Source organism: Rutidosis leptorrhynchoides, chromosome 1, assembly GCF_046630445.1.
Source record: "Rutidosis leptorrhynchoides isolate AG116_Rl617_1_P2 chromosome 1, CSIRO_AGI_Rlap_v1, whole genome shotgun sequence".
Classification (NCBI taxonomy): domain Eukaryota; kingdom Viridiplantae; phylum Streptophyta; class Magnoliopsida; order Asterales; family Asteraceae; genus Rutidosis; species Rutidosis leptorrhynchoides.
Genome location: NC_092333.1, coordinates 610,581,024 through 610,608,252, shown reverse-complemented (window position 1 = coordinate 610,608,252; position 27,229 = coordinate 610,581,024). Strand labels below are relative to the sequence as shown.

The 27,229-nt window shown below is 41.4% G+C and overlaps 1 protein-coding gene and 1 long non-coding RNA gene across 4 annotated transcripts; one reads left to right on the top strand and one right to left on the bottom strand.

The window, feature by feature from the left end:
* The first annotated feature begins 2,460 nt into the window (after positions 1-2,460).
* LOC139884892 (uncharacterized) lies at positions 2,461-4,015 on the top strand. Its single transcript, XR_011771950.1, has 3 exons — positions 2,461-2,755; positions 2,828-3,066; positions 3,283-4,015. It is a non-coding gene; the product is annotated as an uncharacterized lncRNA (long non-coding RNA).
* Positions 3,200-26,628, bottom strand: LOC139884866 (uncharacterized). Of its 3 annotated transcripts, XM_071868846.1 has the most exons (5): positions 26,481-26,628; positions 5,277-5,417; positions 4,760-5,169; positions 3,680-3,830; positions 3,200-3,429 (listed from the first exon to the last, which is right to left on the bottom strand). In XM_071868846.1, the coding sequence occupies exons 2-4, from the start codon at positions 5,397-5,399 to the stop codon at positions 3,719-3,721; spliced, it is 645 nt and encodes a 214-aa protein (XP_071724947.1). In that variant the 5' UTR covers positions 5,400-5,417; positions 26,481-26,628; the 3' UTR covers positions 3,200-3,429; positions 3,680-3,718. The 3 variants fall into 3 exon arrangements, with proteins under 3 accessions (XP_071724947.1, XP_071724941.1, XP_071724952.1); XM_071868840.1 differs by lacking the exon at positions 26,481-26,628 and having other exon boundaries at positions 3,203-3,429; positions 5,277-5,489; XM_071868851.1 differs by lacking the exons at positions 3,680-3,830; positions 26,481-26,628 and having other exon boundaries at positions 3,213-3,429; positions 5,277-5,489.
* Positions 26,629-27,229: the final 601 nt, after the last annotated feature.

The window sequence follows — 27,229 nt, the reverse complement described above, 5'->3', positions numbered from 1 at the left end:
TAAAATCAACTAAACACATGTTCTATATCTATATGATATGCTAACTTAATGATTTAAAACCTGGAAACACGAAGAACACTGTAAAACCGGACATACGCCGTCGTAGTAACACCGCGGGCTGTTTTGGGTTAGTTAATTAAAAACTATGATAAACTTTGATTTAAAAGTTGTTCTTCTTTGAAAATGATTTTTCTTATGAACATGAAACTATATCCAAAAATCATGGTTAAACTCAAAGTGGAAGTATGTTTTCTAAAATGGTCATCTAGACGTCGTTCTTTCGACTGAAATGACTACCTTTACAAAAACAACTTGTAATTTATATTTCCGACTATAAACCTATACTTTTTCTGTTTAGATTCATAAAATAGAGTTCAATATGAAATCATAGCAATTTGATTCACTCAAAACGGATTTAAAATGAAGAAGTTATGGGTAAAACAAGATTGGATAATTTTTCTTGTTGTAGCAACGTGAAAATTGGTAACAAATCTATATTAATCATATCCTAGCTAACTTATATTGTATTATACATGTATTCTAATATATTATGTAATCTTGGGATACCATAGACACGTATGCAAATGTTTTGACATATCATATCGACCCATGTGTATATATTATTTGGAACAACCATAGACACTCTATATGCAGTAATGTGGGAGTTAGCTATACAGGGTTGAGGTTGATTCCAAAAATATATATACTTTGAGTTGTGATCTAGCCTGACACGTGTATACACTTGGTCGTGGATTGATTCAAGATAATATATATCAATTTTTTTCTGTACATCTAACGTTGGACAACTAGTTGTAGGTTACTAACGAGGACAGCTGACTTAATAAACTTAAAACATCAAAATGTATTAAAAGTGTTGTAAATATATTTTGAATATACTTTGATATATATGTACATATTTGTTATAGATTCGTGAATCGACCAGTGGCCAAGTCTTACTTCCCGACGAAGTAAAAATCTGTGAAAGTGAGTTATAGTCCCACTTTTAAAATCTAATATTTTTGGGATGAGAATACATGCAGGTTTTATAAATGATTTACAAAATAGACACAAGTACGTGAAACTACATTCTATGGTTGAATTATCGAAATCGAATATGCCCCTTTTTATTAAGTCTGGTAATCTAAGAATTAGGGAACAGACACCCTAATTGACGCGAATCCTAAAGATAGATCTATTGGGCCTAACAAACCCCATCCAAAGTACCGGATGCTTTAGTACTTCGAAATTTATATCATATCCGAAGGGTGTCCCGGAATGATGGGGATATTCTTATATATGCATCTTGTTAATGTCGGTTACCAGGTGTTCACCATATGAATAATTTTTATCTCTATGTATGGGATGTGTATTGAAATATGAAATCTTGTGGTCTATTGTTACGATTTGATATATATATATAGGTTAAACCTATAACTCACCAACATTTTTGTTGACGTTTAAAGCATGTTTATTCTCAGGTGAATACTAAGAGCTTCCGCTTTTGCATACTAAAATAAGGACAAGATTTGGAGTCCATGTTTGTATGATATTGTGTAAAAACTGTATTCAAGAAACATATGTCGATGTAATATATTTCTATTGTAAACCATTATGTAATGGTCGTGTGTAAACAGTATATTTTAGATTATCATTATTTGATAATCTACGTAATGCTTTTGAAACCTTTATTGATAAAATAAAAGTTATGGTTGTTTTAAAAATGAATGCAGTCTTTGAAAAACGTCTCATATAGAGGTCAAAACCTCGCAACGAAATCAATTAATATGGAACGTTTATAATCAATATGAACGGGACATTTCACGCGATGCCGCGGGGTCTTTCGGGTTGCATATCATAGCTGATGTAAAAACCGTTTTGGTACGGTTGTGTTTGGATACACGAGGTTAGTACCTAGTATACATAATGGTTTTTTTTTTGAAAGACGTCCGTTTTGCGTATAGTTAGTTGCGTTGGGTTCGCAAGATTATTTCGAGTTGAATGGTGGTGGCGGAAAAATTTAACGCGCGTCGAGTGAGAAGATATGCTCCGTTAAAAAATGGGGTGGAGTTTATTAATTAAAATGATGGAATGACGGTTTATACCCCTCTTTTGGTGGTTGAAATTACAAATTGTTCAAAGCTTGGGGGATGGAATTTGTTTTTCTTTTTGCCTTGTCGTTTTGTTTTGGGATTTTGGCCAAAACGACCAAATCCCTCCTGAGATTTAGTATATATAGGGTCGTTTTGTTTTGGGATTTTGGCCAAAACGACCAAATCCCTCATGGGATTTAGGGTAAAAATAGGGTAATTTCAATTACTTTCTTTGAGTTATAATTGATCCTACAACTATATGATAATAGATCTATCTTTTAGTCTAAAATAGAAAATGTTACCACAAAAGGGATTATATGTATAAGCCAAAACTGTCTCCAATAAGATATAAACTTTTGATAAACACTGACAGAATTAATTATTAATTAATAATAAAAATATGATGTGGAAGTCTCAACTCTCAACTAATGCGAAAAAGAAATAAAAATAATAACTCCAAGTCTCCAACAAGATTCCACAATATACACATAACACATCTTCATATTCTTAAATCTAGTGCATTTTTTGTCCATGTTCTTCAAATTTACTCCATGCTTAAAGTTATTAATTCACCACAAATTTCACTAACTTTTATTTGATTAACACATGGCTGCTCATATATATGGAACTGGTTACACATGTAACAAATTAACAAGCTTTTCTGAGTAAGTTGTGATTACAATTTTTTTTTTTTTTTGTTTAGCATGCTATTCATTTGATTCTATGTTTTTCTGTAGATCTTTTGAGACTAGAAGACGGTGTAACTCGTATAAAAAATATTTTAATGGTAAGAGCAGAAAGCAACTCTCAATAAATGCAAGTCGATACAACTTTGGGTCCATAAGTAACTTCGGTAAGGCCTTCAAAAACAGTGGCTTTAATTGATGAAGCAGCTGCAGCTATAGAAGCAGGTGTTCCTGTCATTCGTTTAGCTACCGGAGAATCTGATTTTGATACGCCAGCTGTCACCGCTGAGGTGGATTATTTGATGATATATCGGTCTATTAATAAAACATAAAAGAGTTTTATGATTGAACTTGGGGCTTTTCTGTGGATTTGAATTTCAGAATAGTGAAAAACTAGACTGAATTGAACTGCTTCATTTCCAACTAAAGTTTGAACCAAATACAACATAGATCTATCAAATTTGGATCAATCGTACTTATATGATTCTATGGTTTTTTTCATTCAGATCCCTGTCTTTATCAATGCTGTTGGTGGGATACTCGTGGGGCTTGTCACTTCATATGCTGGTGGCGTAAGAAAGGCAAGTTTCGATTACCCTTATGCATTTACAAAGGATTTATTGGATCACATGTCTAAACAGGCTACAAGTTCCCTGCAGATTGACTAAAAATCAATTCTTTTATAGCGTGCAAATGTTCGTATAACTTATAACCAGAGGTGCAAATTGGACGGGTCAGGTTACAGGTCTGAATGGTAATATTAGTATGGGTCAAATTGTGTCTGGTCAGGCCAAATATGCAGGTTATATGCATTTAAATACACTTTCACTGACTTATACCCTTTTTGGCCCACTTGACCTATTCAACCTGTTTGCATTTGTGATAAATCGTATAAAAACTAACCTTTTTTCTGGTAGTTATTCATTTTTTCTGGGTTTTTTGTTACACGTGAATGCAGGGGTTCGTTATTGTATCCGCTCTCTTAGTTACAGCTTTGTTGCAGTATGTGTTTGATGGGCAGCCACCTTCATCGTTCTGCCTTTTGGCTCTTCCACTTGTGATGATAAGCATTTCAATATATCAGAAGTACCCATATCGTCTCAAAAAGAAGGAAGCGTAGATTAATCTAGTCTCAAAACAGGGGAAGCCATTTTTTTTTTTTTTTTTATCAATTGTGGATTCTTATAGCTTAGTGACATGATAACTTTATGAAATTCACATTTCAGGTTTTAATTTCCACTTACCAAAATTTTGCATATATGATGGTTTGTCTTGCACTCTAACCAGAGTAGTTTGTATTTATCTTTGTTAAAAATCGTTGTTTGACTTTGTTTTGCATAGTTAACTTTGTTTAACCTTTTAAAGTGATCACAAACATGTCGCACATGATTCTAGGGAATACCTGAAAAACGCTACAACTTGAATATATTTTAAAGATACATCAACAATCACCATTTTGATGAACAGACAAAATTCATTTAGTTAACGGTTGGTTTCATAAAAAAGTAGAAAGTTTTCCCTGTTTGGGCAACCCGGGATGGCAAGTCATCCGACTCCATACTTTGATGTACGCACCCCAGTAGGATTATTCTTTGACTGTTTTCAACCCTTCCCAGACCACCACAATATATTCGTCCTAGACATGATTCGAACCTGAGACCTCTTGCAAGGAACTCAGAGCCCCAACCACTGAGCTATCTTGTGATGTTAAACTGTTGGTTTCTTGTCACAACATAATCATGATAAATCTTATAAAATGAGAGATCATGAAAAATTGCAAGCAAGAAAACTGTCATCAGTCATGAATCCAGTAACATCATCCCTGAACTTACTGAGTTAATAAAAGTAATTCATTTATATGAATTTCCAAACAAATTAACTTAAAATACTACAGAAACACAGCATATAGTAATTTTTGCAGCCATTTAAAACCACCTAGAGAACACATTAGTCAATAAAGACTGAGAGACAACAAACATCTACCTAGCAGAAGATCGCATGTTTGTCCAAGGAAACTTGGATGCTGGAGTGGTGCTGGAGGATCCGAAACTTCCGCGGCGGTCGGTCACTGTGCGCCGCTCCCTGCCACCGTAACCTGTCGGCTTCTTAACTCCGCTTCCATCAAGCCAATGTGTCTTAGTTGTTTCATCACCTTCAACAATAGTGGACTTAGACTGCTTGCTCATGTTCTTCTTTTCCTCTTCAATCACACGAATTGGGTACAAATCTGGGGATATTGAAAGTGGGTTCCTTAAAGTAACATATGCCTTTTTGTAATCAGGTTTTGTGATCAAAAGTCCGCCTCGCTTCTTTCTCTTTCCGTCCATATTAAGGGTTCTAACCTCATCGACTTGGAATCCATATAGCGACTCTAAAACTCTCTTGATTTCAATCTAAAACCAGAATTAGAAGGAAACAGAGACATAAATTGATTGTAGCGTACAACACGATATTATTGAATACGCGGAAAAGTACTACTTATCTGTTGGAAGGGGAGTACCTTAGATGCAGAAGGGATAGTCTTGAGAGCGATTTCAGTGATGTTGGTGAAATAAGTAGGCATAAGAAGCTTGATAGGAATATTAGCAAAGTTAACCACTCTTCTTCCCAATCGACTCCCCATTTTTTAAGTTAAAAAGCCCTAAATCCAATATATGAAGAAAAAGAAAATCAGTTGATCATATAGTAAGAGAGAAAACCACTGTCTCTTCAACCTTATCAACCGCAAACATTCCATTAATGAAGTAAAACTACTTAACAAAAAAACAAACCCTAAAAATAAATTGACCAAAAAATTGACTAAGTTCTCGCGAGATGAACCAGATCTCGCGAAATCTCGCGAGATTTACGAGAAATTAGAGCGTTGACCGAGATATCGTGTCGTTGACCGAGAAATCTCAACGAGATGGTAAAAACTTCTCGGCTCGCTTTTAAATCCGAGATCCCGCCGAGAAAATCCGAGATTTACAACCCTGGCAGCGGGTCAAATAAGTGGGGTTATGTTGACCTGCTAACGCTCTTATTGTCCAGAATTATCAAATGCAAATGTGAAATTGCTGTGTAATATACTAAGGTAAAAGTTATAATATCATATCAAACAAATATTCAATTATACATACAAATATTTTTCAAACGTATGCAAAGCTCTACAATGAAGCAACTAAGTAGAAGTTACCATAAAGCATGTTAAAATTGTGTAGTTAATAACTGGTTGATCATGCATATTTTAACCGTGGGGTTTAATATGCCTGCTCAATACATAAAGAGGGGTTTAAGGATCTTAGAAAGTGGCTCTCCGGTCCGGCTACCGTGAGTAACCCTGGCCGACATGGTGATGTCGGCGGGGTGGCCAAGTGATTAAGTCCACCTCCGATAACGGTCGTCGATCAAGAGGCCCCAAATAAGGTCGTAGGTACTAGCTTACAAAAGACTAACCTGCTAACCTTGAAAAGATGCTGAATGATGCTGTTTTACGTAATGTGTATCGTATGTGATGGTTACGTAATGTGCTGTGTCCGGTAAATGATGATTAGAGTTTGTATTTATAGGCAAACCCTAATTCTAGAACCGTCCCAGATCACGTTAATCTTATCCATAACTGACTCCCCCGAATCACGGATATAATTATGGAAAAGATATTTACTTGACAGCTAAGCAACCGCCGTACCGGGAACAAAGGCATTCGCACGCCGCATACCGCACACAAGAACACGCATACGCACAATAGTGATTGTCCGCATACATTTGCGGTGCGCCTGCGGGTTGCGGTATCATTATGTCCCCCCAGTTTGATGTTATATGGCGCGAGGCGTATGATATCAAACTATTAAGCGAAAAAGAAAAAACAAGAAAACGGCTAGCATTTAATATTCCGCGTGCGCCTCGATGCCATTAAATGCCTGTCACAATCGCAGAAGCCCATTCGGCGGACATGACATAAAGTGGCAGTGTGTCAGGCGCGTGCCAACCACGCGCGTACATGTAATCATACCCAACTGGCATCCACGCGCTTAAATAAAGTGCTGGCCGTCGATTGCGTAACACGTGTACAGCCACGATCACACCACTCCATCCAATCTTCCCTATAAATACCCCATTTTGCAGCTCATTTCCACTTTCCTGCTTCAAGCTTCCTCGTTACGCTGCCAATTTGAATTCCGATCAAAAATCAAACATTCCGGCCACCATTTAAAGGTTAGTATTCATTCGATTACTCCTAGAAAATGACTAAAGCTAACGAGACGTATGTAGATAGCGTAGAGTCTGTTATAGAGCAGAAGCACATAGATTACTTAGTGAAACAGTATCCTCCCTTAGCCAAGTACAATCCGGTGCCACCCCTACCCCATCAGCGTGCTCACGAGCCACCGGAGAAGAAGGTGGCCATCTATGAACATGCATTCAAGCATGGCAACTTTAGGCGTATTAGATCACTTCAGAGTGGGATTAGGGCAACTACACCCGTATGCCATAGGCAAAATAGTTCTGTTTGAAATGTGGTGCGCCGCAATCGACAGGGTACCGTTGGTTAAAGTTTTCTGTCATCTATACCGCTTAGCCAATCACCACAAATCCTGGTTCACCTTCTTCGCCCGACAAAATTTCACCAAAACCCCAAAGTCGAATGCGGGTAACTGGAAAGAAACTTTCTTTTTCATTGACCAAACTGTAGTTGGTACCGCTTTTCCGCAAACGCTTATATGGTGCGAGAAGGTGGAAAAGGATGTGAACAAAACCCCGGTCCTTGATGACGAGGAAACAAAGCTGTTAGCGGAGTGCGCTAACGCACAGCTGGTGCACCGGTCATACGGGAACGTGATGTTGCGGCTAGGGAAGATATCCGCACACTGGCCATGGGAGGATGCGCGTCCAGCCATAGTCGGACCGGATGGAAAGGGTAGGAATAGTATAATCACGTACTAACAACAGTTTGCTATTTATGTGTTCTAACGCATGCGTGCATGTTTGCAGAGATGAAGATGAAGAGAGTACTGATTGCGGAGGAGATTGCGGGCATCGCCTTCCGCAAACAGAATGTGAACCAGCCGTTAGAGCAGGAGAAGACTGGCGAGAATGCACCTGCCACCTCCGGCAATAAGCGCAAGGCCGCCGAAGCCTCCCAATCCCAACAGAAGAAGAAGAAACTCACTCCCAAACAGAGGGAGGACAAGCGGAATGACAACTTCGTTCCCATCGAACCCCGTTCTGCGGATCTACCTCCCCCATCATCTGGTAAGAGTTCTGCTTGCGCGCATACCGCACATTTAAGTCCGCATTTATTTAACCATTTATGAATACGCAGGGCATGCTGAAGAGACTCATCACACCCCACCGCGGGTCAATCTGGACCTCGAAGCTACCGCCGAGTCAAAGGACAAGACGATACACCTGGACTCCGAGTCTACACCAACCCCGCCACACGGTAGCTTTCGATTGGCGAACCTGACGCAGTTCACACAGTCATCTGCGGAAAACGCCGCAGAGCAATCCGCCTTCCTTCAACAAATCTTCCCTGCTGAGTTCCGCAACCAACTAGCCGCACTGCCTTTTAATCAGGCGCTCGACGCCTTCGTCCAAAACGGCCTCGTCTTTTTTGGCATGGTTGCGGATCAAGCCCGCCGTTCGACTAACTTGTATCAAGTGGCCTTGCGGAAAGAAACAGAGCTAGGGCTGCTGCAAGCGGGGGTTGATCAGGTGAAGAAAGACAGGGACGCCGCAGAAGAAGCGCGCAAGGCGGTGGAGTTAACCGCGGCGGAAACCAAAACTGCACTGATTGAAGAGAGAAAGAAAAACCGCGAGCTGGTTGGTGCGGTTGACCAGTCCAAGGGGGAGGCGGAGCGTCTGCGGGTGGAGCTGGAAAGGGTGACGAGGGAAAAGGATGACGCGGTTACAGGTCGCGAGCTAGCGGAGGCGGACTTGACAAAACTCCGCACCGCTCTTCACACCATTGCGCAGAAAGTAATGGATTCCGAGCCTGTGTCCGACAAGTTCAACGCCTATGTTGATGCGGTTAAAGACCACGAAATCAACAAGGCGGTGCTAGAGGTGATCCAAGCCTGCGGAATCACACCGCCGTACCCCGACGTCGTGCAGAAAAAATTGAAGGAGGGTACGGCTGTGGTGCTCATGGAAGCGGAAGAAGCCATCACTGCCATCCCGATCCCCCTAATTAATGCGTTTTCCACGGACCCTAATATGTCGATTGATGGGTTCCTCAAGGAGGAGTTTTAGTTTGTTGTAATAGTTTGCGCCGTAAGTCCTATGCTTAGGCAGGCAATTGTAAATACAATTTTTGAGCCATAGGTCCCGTGATGGGCAGGCGTTTAAAACAATTACCATTTGTGTAACAAAATTTGATGTATATATATTTCTGTTATGCATGCGTAGTGTGTTTATTTGTTTATATATCGCGAATCAAAACAAAAGGTGAACCGCATGCCCATGCGCATAGTTAACCAAAACTCATGCGCATGCGGGTATTACTGCGTAAAATAAACCAATAACAATTTTACCCTTTAATAATTTAGACTCGAAAGCTACTGCATTATCGCTTTGTCATGTACTAGAGGTGCGCTATAGCTGTATGGTAAGCAACGCAACTAAAAACAAGCCAATGTTTTTATGCTTTGAGTTCCTCAAGCAAACCAATGCGAGAGTAATCACGTACAAGCAAACCAATGCTTGTAATTTTTTAAGTCGACTTTGCAGCCATCTAGTCTGCGTGGCGCTTGGCTAGGGGAAAACCAATTGCCTTTGCCTGCCGTTAGCGTCTAGCCTTGTAACCAAACAAGCTTCTGCCGCACGGGGGCTAGAGGACACCCCTTAAGTAGGCAGGAACCGCATACAAAAAAGATATTCAAACAATAGTATGCGCGAGTAAATATTTAATTGGCATTAATCACAATTACAACCGCGACACATCCAAACGGACGGAAATTACATAGAAAAATAATGTGCTACAATTAACTGGAGTGATCAGGTCCACCTAGCTACATATAACATTTTTTCAATAACGTCGCATGCCAAGTGCGTTTCACAGGTTTTCCATCTAATGTCTCGATATGGTACGCCCCGGTATTGTTTGCCTTCGCTACCCTGTATGGACCTTCCCAATGGGGGACCAGTTTCCCAGTATCCTCCGCATGACTTGCGTCGTTCTGACGCCAAACCAAGTCACCGCACTTGTAAGAGCGCGAACGCACACGCTGATTATAGTACTTTGCAATTTTTTGCTTGTTATTTGCTTCGTTGACAGCCGCAGAGAGTCTGCGCTCTTCCAGCAAATTAAGATTTTCCCGCAAAGCTTCAGAGTTATTTTGCTCATCAAAATTTTGTATGCGGAACGTTGGTACCCCAATTTCTGCGGGTACAACAGCTTCTGATCCATAGACCAAGCTGAACGGGGTCTCACCAGTGCTTGCTTTGGGTGTTGTTCTATGCGCCCATAAAACCTTTGGTAGTTCATCCACCCAACCAACACGACCATGACCCAACCTAGCTTTGATTCCAGCTACTATATCCTGGTTGGTGACTTCGCACTGGCCATTCGCCTGCGGATGCGCAACAGATGTAAAAGTTTGCTTAATATTAAGCTCCGCGCACCAGCTGCGAAAAGGGTCACCCGCGAACTGCGTACCGTTATCGCTAACAATTTTGTTTGGTATACCAAATCAACAGACGATGTCTTCCCATACAAAATTTCGCACCCTTTTTCCTGAGATTGCTGCCAGCGGTCTCGCTTCGACCCACTTTGTGAAATAGTCGATTGCAACAATCAAGAATTTGATGTTTCCTGCGTGTGCAGAATGTGCGTAAGGTACTGATGTAACATGTTTAGAAAATACATGATAAAATTACCTCGGTCTTTTGGGAATGGTCCGACTATGTCGATTGCCTATTTGCAGAATGGCCACGGTGAGGAGACTGGTATCATTGGATGCACAGGTGCTCTGCTAATAGGTGCATGTATTTGGCATGATTCACATTGCTTAACTATGCGCGTAGTATCCGGGTACATGGTGGGCCAATAATATCCTAGCCGCATTATTTTTGACACAATGGACCTGTGCCCCGAATGGAGTGCGCATGCACCTTCATGCACCTCGCGTACAACTTCCTCTGCCTCTTTCGGGCCAATGCACCTTAAGTGCGGTCCCAAATAATTCTTTCGATATAGGACGTCACCCTCAAGGGCATACAGCGGTGCCTTAACGCGGACTTTCTTTGCATCAACGGAATCCGCAGGAGATGTGCCATCCCACAGAAAAGCCACAATGGGCGTCATCCATGTTGAGCTTGATTCCTCAACTGGTACCACTAAAGGCATCATAACAATGGATTTCGCATTGAGTTCTTCTATTAGAACTTTCTTCCCAATATGATCAAAAGCTAAGGCAGCCAGTTTGCTTAGCACATCCGCCTTCTTATTTTGCCCACGCATTACGTGGGAGATTTGAAAAGCTTCAAATTGGTCAGCGAGGTTGTGAACAAGCGATAGATATTGCTACATGGCTATGTCATGCGCTTCGAAATCTCCGCTGACCTGACTGCATACTAGCTTTGAAACCACATATGCGTGCAAAATTTTAACATTTAACCTATGCGCAATGCGCATACCTGCTAACAGAGCCTCATACTCTGCTTCATTGTTCGTAACAGCAAAATTAAACCGCAGCGCGTATGTATGCTCTTCACCATCTGGGCCTGTTAAAATTATACCCGCACCTGCACCAGATGCGCTGCACGCACCATCGGTGTACAATTCCCATGGTGACAATGTTGGTGCAGGCGGATCCTGATGTTCTGCTGATGCCTCGACATCCGCAGGTAATTCTGCTAGGTAATCAGCAAGTATTTGACCCTTAACCGCACTGCGCGAAGAGAAATTTATTTCATGTTCACCTAATTCAACTGCCCACTTAGCCATTCGGCCAGAAATCTCAGGATTGTATAACACCTGAAAGAAAAATGATTGCGTTAGTCAATGCGGTAACCCCGGTCATTACCGCAAAGTAGGCGTTTACCAACCTGTTTGATTGGTTGATCAGTTAGAACCACGATTGGATGTGCTTGAAAATATCGGCGCAAACGCCGTGCCGTATGGACCAGCGCATATACAAGCTTTTCTATTGGTGAGTAGTTTACTTCGCTTGATGTCAGCGTCTTGCTTACGAAGTAGACCGGCATTTGCGTCTGAGAAAAACCTCAGTCGTTAAATTTCTGCGATATAAATAAAGCATGTAAATTAATGGATTACCTTTCCGCGATCCGCGATGAGGACTGAGCTGACAGCTTCCTTCGATGTCGCGAGGTACAGCGTTAGCGTTTCTCCTGATACTGGTGCAGTAAGTGTTGGTAATTCTGCAAGCACCTTTTTCATCTCCTGAAAGGCTGATTCTGCTTCCTGAGTCCATACGAAGTCTTTTTTCTTCAAACAATTTTTCAAAGTATTGAAGAATGGCAACTGTCGTTCTGCGGCTTTCGACAGAAACCGTGTGATAGCCGCAAGCTTCCCCGTTAGACTCTGCACATCTTTCTTTGTCTTCGGAGATGGCAAATTATCAATGGCTTCAATCTTTTTGGGATTGGCCTTGATACCCCGCGCTGTCACCACATGACCTAAAAACTTGCCTTCCTCTTCCCCAAAACTACATTTTAGCGGGTTAAGCTTCATGTTGATCCTGCGCAGAGATGCAAACATTTCCAGGATGTCCGCGAGCATGTCTTCTTCGGTGTTACTTTTAATTACCAAGTCGTCGACGTACGCTTCAAGATTTCTACCGATTTGGTGCTTGAATGCTGCGTCAATTACACGCTGATAGGTCGCGCCCGCATTCTTTAAACCGAAAGGCATCTTCGTGTAACAATAAATACCCTGCGGCGTATGAAAAGTAGTCTTGTCCTCATCTTCCGCAGCCATTAAGATCTGGTGATAACCCTTGTATGCGTCCAAAAAACACTTGTACCTAAATCCCGACAGTGATTCTACCTTCCAGTCTATCTCCGGGAGAAGGTAGTTGTCCTTAGGACATGCCTTATTAATGTCTTTGAAATCAACACACATTCGCCAGTTACCGTCAGCCTTTTTTACCAACACAGGATTTGCAACCCATGTCTGATAACGCACTTCCCGCAGAATCTTTGCTTTGACAAGGCTGTCCACCTCTGCGCACAACCAATCACTGCGGTCTAGGGCCATATGCCGCTTCTTTTGCCTAACGGGTGTCAATGATGGATTAACGTTTAACTTATGTTCCACAATATCCCGCGGAACCCCTGTCATGTCTGACTCGCGCCATGCGAAAATATCTGCGTTAGCTGACAGTATTCCATGCAACTTGCCCTTCATTTCGGCTGACAAGCCTGCGCCGATTTTAATTCGCTTATCCGGATGCAAGCGGTTTGCTATTACTGCACAGTTTACAAGTTGCTCTCCTACGCTAGGAGCGCTTACAGACGCGACAGAGCCACACAGCTCGGTTGCTTGATGTGACGCAACTGTGGCAACGCCTCCTACTGTGGGAAACTTAATCAAACCATGCACTACCGATGGGATGATGTTGAAACGCCGTATGAAGTTTCTCCCTAGCAGTGCGTTATATCGTGAAGTTGAACGAACCACATAAAAATCGACCAATTCATGCCTGATCATCTGCGGGTTCCTGTCATCCGCAAGCTCTATCATTAATTTTATTCGGCCTAGCGGCCACGAGTTTTCTCCGGAAAACCCTGATAGCGTAATATCAGGCTGGCGTAACTGCGCTTTGACTTCTGCCGGAAGGAAACGATAACAATGCTCATACATAATATCGACACCGCTGCCAGTGTCAACATGCATGCGCATAACCTGGATTCTGTAGCGACCCGACAAAATCGTCATTGACGGCGCCGTCTACTTAGGTCCCGTTACGTGGTCATAAGTCTTTAAAACAACGTTTGACCAAAAGATATGTCGCATTCATTTCAAATGTAAAGATTGTTCAAAGTTTACAAGAATAGTTCCACCACAAGTTACGTTACAAAGTTATAAGTAAAAATGAAACTTATGCGACACAATTTAAAAGTAGACAAAAGACGCTCCATGTATGCATATATACTCGACATCCCATGCAAGTATCAAAATAATGAGCGGAAGCATGTATCATGTATCGTTCAAGGACCTGAGAAAAACATAGAAATCTGTCAACGAAAACGTTGGTGAAATCATAGGTTTGAGTAAGTAAGTACAAGTGAACCACAAGATTTGCAACAATGAGCTAATAGTAATACATTCCAAAAGTTTGTTTCACGAGCACCCAATTATCAATGCTTAACATTCCTTCCATAGAACCCCATCACCTTAGTGCTAGAACATACACTGTTTCTCGAAAATATATTTCATTCGTAAACGGTAGCGAACCGTTTGAATGAGGGTTTGTCAAACCCATATGGCCATATAACATAAGTTCTCGCTTACACCCGGCAAGTGTAACTAATGATAATCGAATTGAGGATTTTTGTTCTAAACTCGTATGTAGAATGTTTGTTTTCCTGTACTTGTGTTCACTTAGTTAAAAAGGAACGTTTATGTTTTCTCATCCCAAATGTAAGTTTCAAAAGAGTAAAAGTGGGACTATGATCTCACCTTGAGTGCATGAGTAGTAAAGTACTTCAACAAGTAAACGTGTGCAAAGAACAATGCTAGTCTTGACCTAAACAATAGGTTGTATCAATAATGGTAAACACGATAGGTCAAAGATGTTCAATTAGTCCTATGGCTCGTTAAGACTCGATCATAATAGCATGTGAATCAAATTTTCATGTTTCATGCAAGGTACAAGTATAAAAGCATGTTAGAATGATTGCACAAACATTTGGTTAAGTTTGATTAAAAGTCAACTTAGGTCGGGTCAAAGTCAACGAAAAAGTCAACACATTCGGGTCGGGTCCCGAACTATTTTTCTAAGGTTTTTAATCATATATGAGCACGTTAGAACAAGTTACATGTGAATCGGAGGTGCGTAGCATAGTAAACATTTTTCGAAAAATGGTAAAACGAAACAGAACAGAACAGGCATATTGGACGGCGTCCAAAATGCCTGGACGGCGTCCAAGTTTGAAAGCCTGGACGGCGTCCAAAAGGCTGGACGGCGTCCAAGTTTGAAATCCTGGACGGCGTCCAAAAGGCTGGACGGCGTCCAAGTTTGAAATCCTGGACGGCGTCCAAAAGGCTGGACGGCGTCCAGATTAGTATCCAGGCCTGTTTACAGCAACTCTCAAGTGCACGAACCAAAACTCAAACAAATACAATTTGCTAACCGAAAACACCTAGAACATGTATCATACACCGTTGGGAAGGTATTTTGACGAGGAAAACGACTAAACACATTTCGTCTATCAATTCAACACTTACAACAACCAAAACCGCATTTAATGCTCATCATTAACCGCATCCAAGTTCATAAATACATATCAATGATTCGGAAACTTACTACCTACATACAATACGCCATTTCGTAGATAATCAAGCATACAATACAACCTAACACCTACTAATAACATCTCATGTCATTCCAAGCATCAAAAGTCCATTTCAAGCTTATCAAACCCCAACCCAAATTCACCAAAATCAATAATCAAGTTCATGAAGTTTTCCTAAGCAACCTACACATCAAATTGAAGCTAGTGATGCTAGTAACACAATTAAAACATCAACTTTTAACATCTAACAACATATGATCATCCAAAATTCAAGAACAACGCACCAAAATTCAAGTTCATGCTAGTTACACTAAAACAACGAGATCGAGCATATAAATCATATATTCATGTTAGACTTGAGCCATAGACACTAATTAACACTTTTATAAGTTAAAAACATCAAGAACACAAAATCTAGTGATTTTAGAAAGTTACCCAAATGTAATGAAATCGGTATGGAATCGAAGAGGAAGATGCAAGGATCACGAATTTGTAATTTGTTTTGTTGCTAGCTTCCTAATCCGAATTTAGATGATGAATCTTTGTATTTGGATGTTGAGAGAAAAAGAAGAAAGAATTAGGGAAAGAGGGGATGAATGAATGAAGGAGGAAGGGTTGACCCCTTTGACCTAGTCACCAAATTGGCATCTTGGCAAGTTTAGCCCCTCAAGTTTGAATCGGGTGCGTGAATTACCTAAACGAGATAATTTAAAACGCGTATCAACGGGAGATGTTATAAATATATAACGGACTTTAAAAATGAATAAACGGAAAGTAAACGGAAAAAGGCGGGATGTTACATTACCTACTCCTTAAAAGAAATTTCGTCCCGAAATTTAAGTAGGCGTAGTAGTCGTTGTTTCTTCCTCGAGATCTTGCGTTTCCGAATTCACGAATAGATGAGGATACTTCCTTTGCATTTGATCTTGTCTTTCCCAAGTAAACTCGGGTCCCCTTTTGGCGTTCCAACTGACTTTAACAATCGGGATTCGGCTTTGTTTCAATGTCTTGACGGAGGTGTCCACAATTTCAACCGGTTCCTCCACAAAATGAAGTTTGTCATCAATAGTAAGTTCCTCGAGAAGGATGACGATATCGGGTTCAGCAAGACACTTTTTCAAGTTAGATACATGGAAGGTAGGATGAAAGGAGTTCAATTGAGGCGGAAGATCTAAACGATAAGCAACGGTTCCAATACGCTCCAAGATTTCGAAAGGACCAATATACCGCGGATTTAGCTTCCCGCGTTTCCCAAAACGGATTACACCCTTCCAAGGTGTGACTTTTAACATGACGTGGTCACCGACTTGAAATTCAAGGTCGTTGCGTCTTTTGTCGGTATAGCATTTTTGACGACTCCGGGCCGTCCGAAGCCTATCTCGGATTTGAACGATCTTCTCGGTGGTTTCGTGAATGAGTTCGGGTCCGGTGATTTGTACGTCGCCTACTTCGGCCCAACAAAGAGGTGAACGACATTTTCGGCCATATAGCGCTTCAAAAGGTGCGACTTTAATACTCGCGTGATAACTATTGTTGTAAGAGAACTCGGCGAGAGGTAAGTGCTTGTCCCAAGCTTTTCCGAAATCAACCATGCAAGCTCGTAACATGTCCTCTAAGGTTTGAATTGTACGTTCGCTTTGTCCATCGGTTTGAGGATGATATGCGGTGCTCATGTCTAAACGCGTTCCCAACGCTTCTTGCAATGTACGCCAAAATCTAGAAACGAAACGGCCATCTCGGTCGGAGATAATCGATAAAGGTACACCGTGTCGGGCTACGATCTCCTTAATGTAAAGTTGTGCAAGTTTCTCCATTTTGTCCGTTTCTTTCATGGCAAGGAAGTTTGCGGATTTGGTGAGACGGTCAACAATAACCCAAATGGTATCATAACCGCCCGTCGTTTTTGGTAGCTTGGTGATAAAATCCATCGTTATCCTTTCCCACTTCCATTGCAGGATCTCGGGTTGTTGAAGTAGTCCAGACGGTCTTTGGTGTTCGGCTTTGACTTTGGAACATGTCAAACACTTGGAAACATAAGTAGCTACGTCCCTTTTGATGTTCGGCCACCAATATAGTTGTTTAAGGTCGTGGTACATCTTATTGGCACCGGGGTGAATCGAGTATCGTGACTTATGGGCTTCATCTAAAATAAGGCTTCGTAGGTCCCCATAACTAGGCACCCAAATTCTTCGGGCGAAATATCGGAGTCCGGTTTCTCTAACTTCGAATCGAGAGGTGAGGACGTTCAAGTGTTCGAGAGAGATGTTTTCATCCTTGAGAGCCTCATCTTGGGCTACCCGAATTTGGCTATTAAGGTTTGTGTGGATGGTGATGTTTAAGGCTCGGACACGAAGAGGCACCGCTCTTTCTTTTCGACTTAAGGCATCGGCTACTACATTTGTCTTCCCGGGATGGTAACGAAGCTCGCAATCGTAATCGTTTAAGGTTTCAATCCACCTTCGTTGTCTCATGTTTAGTTGCTTTTGATCGAAAATGTGTTGGAGACTTTTGTGGTCGGTAAAGATAGTACTCTTGGTTCCATAAAGATAGTGTCTCCACATTTTAAGTGCAAAGACAACGGCTCCGAGTTCGAGATCATGCGTCGTGTAGTTTCGTTCATGAATTTTGAGTTGTCGAGAAGCATAAGCAATGACTTTCGTTCGTTGCATCAATACACACCCAAAACCATGTTTCGAGGCATCGCAATATACAACAAAGTCATCATTGCCTTCGGGAAGTGACAAGATAGGAGCGGTGGTTAGCTTCGTTTTCAAGATTTGGAACGCGGATTCTTGCTCGGTCGCCCAAATGAATTTCTTTCCCTTGTGAGTTAATGCGGTTAGAGGACGTGTAACCAAAGAGAAGTTTTCGATGAATCTACGATAGTACCCGGCGAGACCCAAGAATTGACGAATGTGAGTAGGAGTAGTAGGAGTCTCCCATTTACTAATGGCTTCGATTTTCATGGGATCGACTTTAATACCTTGATCACTTACAACATGACCAAGAAATTGAACTTCCTTCAACCAAAATTCACACTTGGAGAATTTGGCATAAAGTCGTTCTTGTCTCAAGAGTTCAAGCACAAGTCGGAGATGTTGTTCGTGCTCTTCTTCATTTTTAGAATAGATCAATATGTCATCGATGAACACAATAACGAATTTATCGAGATACGGTTTGCACACGCGGTTCATAAGATCCATGAACACCGCCGGTGCGTTAGTGAGACCAAATGGCATGACAAGGAATTCATAACTACCATAACGAGTTCGGAAAGCGGTTTTGGAGACATCTTCCCCCTTAACCCTCAATTGATGATAACCCGAGCGGAGATCGATTTTTGAATATACACAAGACCCTTGTAATTGATCAAAGAGGTCATCGATGCGAGGAAGAGGATATCGGTTCTTAACCGTTAATTTGTTTAGTTCACGATAGTCAATGCACATTCGTAGGGATCCGTCTTTCTTTTTAACAAGCAAAATCGGAGCGCCCCAAGGTGAATGGCTAGGTTGGATAAAACCACGATCAAGTAGTTCTTGGATTTGACTTTGCAATTCTTGCATTTCGGATGGAGCGAGTCTATATGGTGCACGTGCTACGGGTGCGGCTCCCGGAATAAGATCGATTTGGAATTCAACCGGTCGATGAGGTGGAAGACCCGGCAATTCGTCGGGAAATACATCGGAAAAGTCACTAACAATTGGCACATCATCGATATGCTTCTCATCGGACTCGACTTTCCTAACGTGGGCAAGGATCGCAAAACAACCCTTACGGAGTAGTTTTCTAACTTTAAGGCACGAAACGAGGTTGAGTCTGGTGCAACTCTTATCGCCATAAACAATCAAAGGTTCACCATTCTCGATAGGAATTCGGATTGCGTTAAGATCACAAAGGATGTGAGATTTCGTTTTGACTAACCAATTCATACCGATTATTACATCAAAGCTTCCTAGTTCCATGGGTATCAAGTCAATTTCAAATTCCTTACCCAAAATGTTTAACGTACACCCTCGGTAATATGTGTCGGCACTTAATAGTTTCCCGTTAGCCACTTCAATGGTATAAGTGGTATCTAATGGAAGAGGTGGAGTGCTAAAAGAATGAGTCAAAGTCTTGGATACAAAGCATTTATCGGCACCCGAATCGAATAAGCAAGAGACATAAGAATTGTTGAGAAGAAACGTACCCGTGACTAGTTCAGTGTCATCCCGGGCTTCCTCGGTGTTGATGTTGAAAGCTCGGCCGCGCGTGTTGGGGTTATCTTTCTTCTTTGGGCATGCATTCCTATAATGACCCGTTTGGCCACATTCGTAACAAGTGCCCGTCTTTGGTGCATTGGGCCACTTTCGAGCGACGGGAGTGGCACTTTTACAATCGTTGGCCTTATGACCAATTCCTTGGCACCGATGGCAAATTAGCTTACTACATTCGCCAAAGTGATGTTTGTTGCATTTGTTGCAAAGAGGTAGATTTCCGGCATAACCCTTCTTGCCGTCGGAGGTGAAAGATTTCTTGGCAAAGTTGTTGTTGCTTGATTGGGGAGCTTCCGATTTTCTTTTGTTGTTACCCGACTTGTCCTCGGCTTTAGGTGCCGGAACTACGATTTCGTCAACCGTTTCTATCAATTTGCAGGCCATGTTCAAAGCTTCTTGATTATTAGTGGGTTTGGATGACATTACTCCATGTTTGATACTCTTTGGAAGACCATCCATGTAAAGTTCAACCCTTAAAGCTTCGGGGTTCACAAGATTTGGGCACATCAAGGCTAGTTCGGAAAATCGTTGATTATAAGCCTTGAGATCATTTCCGATCGCCTTTAAAGTTCTTAGCTCTTGTTCGAGCCTTCGAGTTTCTTCACGAGGGAAATATTCGACAATCATCTTTTCCCTCAAGTCGGCCCAAGAGAGGGTGTGAGCTTCATCGGTACCCACCGATTGTACATAAGTATTCCACCATGTAAGAGCGACACCGGCGAAGGTGTGAGTGGAGTATTTGACCTTGTATTGGTCCCGACAACCGCTTATGCTAAAGACGGCTTCCGTTTGCTCAAACCATCGGGTGAGCACGACCGGTCCCCCGGTTCCATCAAAAGTGTGAGGTTTGCACCCCATGAAGGATTTATAGGAGCACCCTTCGTTTGAGTTACCGGCTCCATTGTTGTTGTTGTTGTGGTGGTGGTTATTATTATTGTTGTTGGAAGAGTGACCGGCCATGGCCGCATCCACGGCGGTGGCTATCATTCGTTGTAGAGCTTGTTCGGGAGTTTCGGGAGGAGCGCGTCGACGAGCCATTGTTCCTTCAAGACACAAGAATACCGTTGGTTAGTATTCTAAATAATGCTAACCGTGATATGGAATAAAGATAGAGAGAAAATTTTCCTTGACTCACCTTAAATTCTTTATGCCACAATGTCGGAACGTTCATATGAGTCACCGTAATATAATCCCGGAAATTATATTACCCTGATTCATATGTGCATTCGACATCATTTCATATAGTCAAGGTGGCGTGTCAATCAAATTAAACAACGTGAGATTAAGATGAACTAAGAGTAGATATGAGTAGAAGCGTTCGAGTATAAATGCACAAGTAGTCAAGTAATTTCTACTTCAAGTCTATATGCTGGTTGTAGTCTAGACTCACCAATGTACCCTATAACTCGAGGTTGACACCAATGAACTCTAAATCCCTACAACCAACGCTCTGATACCATCTGTAGTGACCCGACAAAATCGTCATTGACGGCGCCGTCTACTTAGGTCCCGTTACGTGGTCATAAGTCTTTAAAACAACGTTTGACCAAAAGATATGTCGCATTCATTTCAAATGTAAAGATTGTTCAAAGTTTACAAGAATAGTTCCACCACAAGTTACGTTACAAAGTTATAAGTACAAATGAAACTTATGCGACACAATTTAAAAGTAGACAAAAGACGCTCCATGTATGCATATATACTCGACATCCCATGCAAGTATCAAAATAATGAGTGGAAGCATGTATCATGTATCGTTCAAGGACCTGAGAAAAACATAGAAATATGTCAACGAAAACGTTGGTGAAATCATAGGTTTGAGTAAGTAAGTACAAGTGAACCACAAGATTTGCAACAATGAGATAATAGTAATACATTCCAAAAGTTTGTTTCACGAGCACCCAATTATCAATGCTTAACATTCCTTCCATAGAACCCCATCACCTTAGTGCTAGAACATACACTGTTTCTCGAAAATATATTTCATTCGTAAACGGTAGCGAACCGTTTGAATGAGGGTTTGTCAAACCCATATGGCCATATAACATAAGTTCTCGCTTACACCCGGCAAGTGTAACTAATGATAATCGAATTGAGGATTTTTGTTCTAAACTCGTATGTAGAATGTTTGTTTTCCTGTACTTGTGTTCACTTAGTTAAAAAGGAACGTTTATGTTTTCTCATCCCAAATGTAAGTTTCAAAAGAGTAAAAGTGGGACTATGATCTCACCTTGAGTGCACGAGTAGTAAAGTACTTCAACAAGTAAACGTGTGCAAAGAACAATGCTAGTCTTGACCTAAACAATAGGTTGTATCAATAATGGTAAACACGATAGGTCAAAGATGTTCAATTAGTCCTATGGCTCGTTAAGACTCGATCATAATAGCATGTGAATCAAATTGTCATGTTTCATGCAAGGTACAAGTATAAAATCATGTTAGAATGATTGCACAAACATTTGGTTAAGTTTGATTAAAAGTCAACTTAGGTCGGGTCAAAGTCAACGAAAAAGTCAACACGTTCGGGTCGGGTCCTGAACTATTTTTCTGAGGTTTTTAATCATATATGAGCATGTTAGAACAAGTTACATGTGAATCGGAGGTGCGTAGCATAGTAAACATTTTTCGAAAAATGGTAAAACGAAACAGAACAGAACAGGCATATTGGACGGCGTCCAAAATGCCTGGACGGCGTCCAAGTTTGAAAGCCTGGACGGCGTCCAAAAGGCTGGACAGCGTCCAAGTTTGAAATCCTGGACGGCGTCCAAAAGGCTGGACGGCGTCCAAGTTTGAAATCCTGGACGGCGTCCAGATTAGTATCCAGGCCTGTTTACAGCAACTCTCAAGTGCACGAACCAAAACTCAAACAAATACAATTTGCTAACCGAAAACACCTAGAACATGTATCATACACCGTTGGGAAGGTATTTTGACGAGGAAAACGACTAAACACATTTCGTCTATCAATTCAACACTTACAACAACCAAAACCGCATTTAATGCTCATCATTAACCGCATCCAAGTTCATAAATACATATCAATGATTCGGAAACTTACTACCTACATACAATACGCCATTTCGTAGATAATCAAGCATACAATACAACCTAACACCTACTAATAACATCTCATGTCATTCCAAGCATCAAAAGTCCATTTCAAGCTTATCAAACCCCAACCCAAATTCACCAAAATCAATAATCAAGTTCATGAAGTTTTCCTAAGCAACCTACACATCAAATTGAAGCTAGTGATGCTAGTAACACAATTAAAACATCAACTTTTAACATCTAACAACATATGATCATCCAAAATTCAAGAACAACGCACCAAAATTCAAGTTCATGCTAGTTACACTAAAACAACGAGATCGAGCATATAAATCATATATTCATGTTAGACTTGAGCCATAGAAACTAATTAACACTTTTATAAGTTAAAAACATCAAGAACACAAAATCTAGTGATTTTAGAAAGTTACCCAAATGTAATGAAATCGGTATGGAATCGAAGAGGAAGATGCAAGGATCACGAATTTGTAATTTATTTTGTTGCTAGCTTCCTAATCCGAATTTAGATGATGAATCTTTGTATTTGGGTGTTGAGAGAAAAAGAAGAAAGAATTAGGGAAAGAGGGGATGAATGAATGAAGGAGGAAGGGTTGACCCCTTTGACCTAGTCACCAAATTGGCATCTTGGCAAGTTTAGCCCCTCAAGTTTGAATCGGGTGCGTGAATTACCTAAACGAGATAATTTAAAACCCGTATCAACGGGAGATGTTATAAATATATAACGGACTTTAAAAATGAATAAACGAAAAGTAAACGGAAAAAGGCGGGATGTTACAGATTCCGCAATCGGGGATGCGACACTTGATGATAATGGGCTCATTAATAGAATCAATTGACATTACAGGAGGGAAAGTGATCGGGAGAAGCTCCCAATCCTGGTGATCGTTGTACTTTCTCCGCTGGCTGATTTTCTCTGCGTCAACCATGTTAATGGTTAAGTCAGCATTTTTCGCTTTGTCAACTTTCTGCCACGCGAAAGTCTTAGACTTCGAAGCCTCTTCTGCGGCCTTTCCCTTGTCCTTTTTAGGTGGTTTTAGATGATCCAATTTGCCCGCGCGAAGCGCTTCCAGAAACCGTTCCATCAAGTTTTTACACCGATTGGTGTCGTGACCATAATCGTCATGAAATTCACAATACTTTGTTTTGTCCCGCTTGCCAAATTCTGTAAGCGGAGTTGGAACCGCGAAGGTCGCGCATACTGGCTCCGTTGCCAAAATTTCCTTGGGCGTTTTGGACAAACTTTTGAGCAGCGTATAGTTCTGATTATTGATGCAGCGCTGATTATTGCTTCGATAATTGCCACTTGATTTCCCTTTATCATTCCTGATAGGACCACCGCTAGGATACCTTCCGCGAGAGTTGTTACCACGATTTTGATCGCGCGAACGATCATCATCGTCCTTCCTCTCGTTGCGTGAGCTAGCTGTTGGGATGTCATTATCTTCGCCACTCCGCATATAGTCGTGGCATTCATTAAGCGCCTCAGCATAAGTTGTTGGGATTGTATGGCGCAGACGCCTTACCAGTGTTGGATGACGTTCTGAGTTTATACCATGTATGAGTCCGGAAATCTGTTGCTCTGTTTTGAGATCTGGTATACGCAGGCACTCATTAGTATACCTTGTGAGAAATTCGCCCAAAGATTCCTTGGACTTCTGCACGATGTCATGGCATTCAATGTGAGTGCGCTTGCGTGGTCTCTGATTCTGATATTGCAGCAAAAACTTTGTCCGCAGATCCATAAACCCGGCAATACTACCCGCCGGCAACTTATTAAACCACTCACGAGCAATACCCTGTAGTGTCATAGGAAATATCTGGCACGCAACCGGATCCACCCAGCCTTGAGTGCGCATTGCGCCTTCGAACGCTGTAAAAAATCATCTGGATCGGTCAGGCCATTGTAAGTACCCAACGTGCTAGGTATCTTTGGTGCTGATGGAAACGGGTATGCGGATATATGCGGAGGAAACTTGTCAAAGGTAGTCGGTAGCTCGAAGGGTGGTTTAACAGGATCCCCTTTCAAGTTTGCAAAGAAACGCTTCATCATGTCCTGAACAAAGTCAGGTTGTGAAAATAAGTGAACCATATCAGGAGGTGCGGCCTGCATGAATTGACTTGCAAGATTTGCCTGCCCTTGAACATTTTGCCAAGGTTGACCCTGCATCTGCGGATATAACCAAGGCTGCTGCGTTGGAAAAGAGGGATAACTTGAAGACGCAGAGTACACAGGTGGCTGTAAAGGAAGCGAAACCTGTGGCGCTGATATCTGCGAAACTTGAGGATACACACTTAAAAGCCCAACTGTATGCGCTGTGCTTTGCTGCTGCGCTGTTATCGGCGCCCAATGAGAGTTTGCATCTGGGATGACACCAAATCCTCAACTATTAATTAACGCCTGCGCATCCGCAGGAGTTAAAAATTGTGAAACTGGGCGCGGTTGTTGCCAAGGTTGCAACGGTGTAAATGACGAATTCTGCTGAATGCTCTGCGTATGCAAAGGTATTGAAACAGTGGTACTGTAAATAGGTACCTGGCCGCAGCAAACCACATGCGGCCCCGTTGTTCCACCGCTAGTGCCTGCAAAGATGACCCTTGGATCCACTGACGAAAAGTCCAGCCGCGTGGTTGTGACTGGTGAGTTTGCTCTTGGCGGTGTAACCCCGTCTGAATATATCGGCTTGTACCTCTGAAAGGGTTCGCCGGATATAGGTGGAGGGTACATCGTGTACCCCGCCTGAATAGCGGCCCCCGTAGTCATAACCGGTGTCTGTTGACTACCAGACGGTGCGTTCTGAACATCTGTTTGGGTATGTTCCGATGATTCCTCGGAAGTCATGATACTGTTAAAGAAAAAATTCAAAAATTTTGTAAATAACGAGTCATACAATTCAAAACCTTAAAAGAAAAAGCAATTAAACAGTCTTGAATTAATTCGACTCTCAATGAAAGCACCACTTGATCATGCATATTTTAACCGTGGGGTTTAATATGCCTGCTCAATACATAAAGAGGGGTTTAAGGATCTTAGAACGTGGCTCTCCGGTCCGGCTACCGTGAATAACCCTGGCCGACATGATGATGTCGGCGGGGTGGCCAAGTGATTAAGTCCACCTCCGATAACGGTCGTCGATCAAGAGGCCCAAATAAGGTCGTAGGTACTAGCTTACAAAAGACTAACCTGTTAACCTTGAAAAGATGCTGAATGATGCTGTTTTACGTAATGTGTATCGTATGTGATGGTTACGTAATGTGCTGTGTCCGGTAAATGATGATTAGGGTTTGTATTTATAGGCAAACCCTAATTCTAGAACCGTCCCAGATCACGTTAATCTTATCCATAACTGACTCCCCCGAATCACGGATATAATTATGGAAAAGATATTTACTTGACAGCTAAGCAACCGCCGTACCGGAAACAAAGGCATTCGCACGCCGCATACCGCACACAAGAACACGCATACGCACAATAGTGATTGTCCGCATACATTTGCGGTGCGCCTGCGGATTGCGGTATCATTACTGGTAAAGGCAAAAGTGCCTTTATGATCCAATGATGGGATTATTAATTTTTGCATGTGGATGTGATTTAACAGTTGCAGCTCGCATATGAAAATGGGATTCAAGTAATGATGGGAAAAAATAATAATATTAAAATATTTACACTCAAATTACCAAAACGAAATCCACCAAAAGCTAAGACACCCCTCGTATAGCCTATTACAGGAAATTTAAAACTACACTACAAGATTAAAGAGGCAAACGAACGAAACCATAAACTCGATATTGAAGAAATCATGAAACACGAATATGAGATACAAGCTAACTATCAAAAGATTGTGGCGATACCTTATTAAAGCGTATGCAAGTTGCAAACAAATGAAACCCTACTTAAAAGAAGAAAAGAAACTGACCTGAAACTGATATTCGTAGACCTGCAAATCTGCAATAACCATAACCTGTTTGAAGCAAATGATTTAGTTTCTGTTTTAACAATAGGGCCTATTGGGCCAGTTTCTTTGTTACTTAGAGTTCCTTTTCATTTTAACCCATCAGGTATGATCATATCATATACTCCTTTTTCATTTTAACCCATCAGGTATTATCATACTCCCTTTTCATTTGTATTTGTTTAATGTCAAATTTATAAACTTGAAAATAAAAAATATCAAAATAATAAAGTATACAATAACAAAGTACACATAATTATAATTATTCTTATTTAATATAATGTAAAGAGATTATAATATAACTAGAAAAGTGGCCCGCGCGATGCCGCGGTGCCTTTCGGGTTACATAATCATAGTTAACGTAGCGTTATGTATTTACGAAAATAAAAACGCTTTGCTACGGGTGTTTTTGGATACATGTCGTTAGTACCTAGTATACCTAATGGCATATGCATTTTTAACGTCAGGATGATTGTGTAAAAAATGGAAATATCACCATCGATATGATGTAGGTAGTTTGGATTGTTTATTATAAGTGTATGTATATGTATTGAAGATAGTCCGAGGTGTTTAGCGTTTTTTGAGAAGTGTCCGTTTCGCGTATAATTAGTCCTGTTGGGTTCGTTAGATTTTATCGAGTTGAATGGTGGTCTTGGAAATTTTAACTCACACCGAGCGAGAAGATAGGGCCCGTTATAAATTCGGGTGGAATT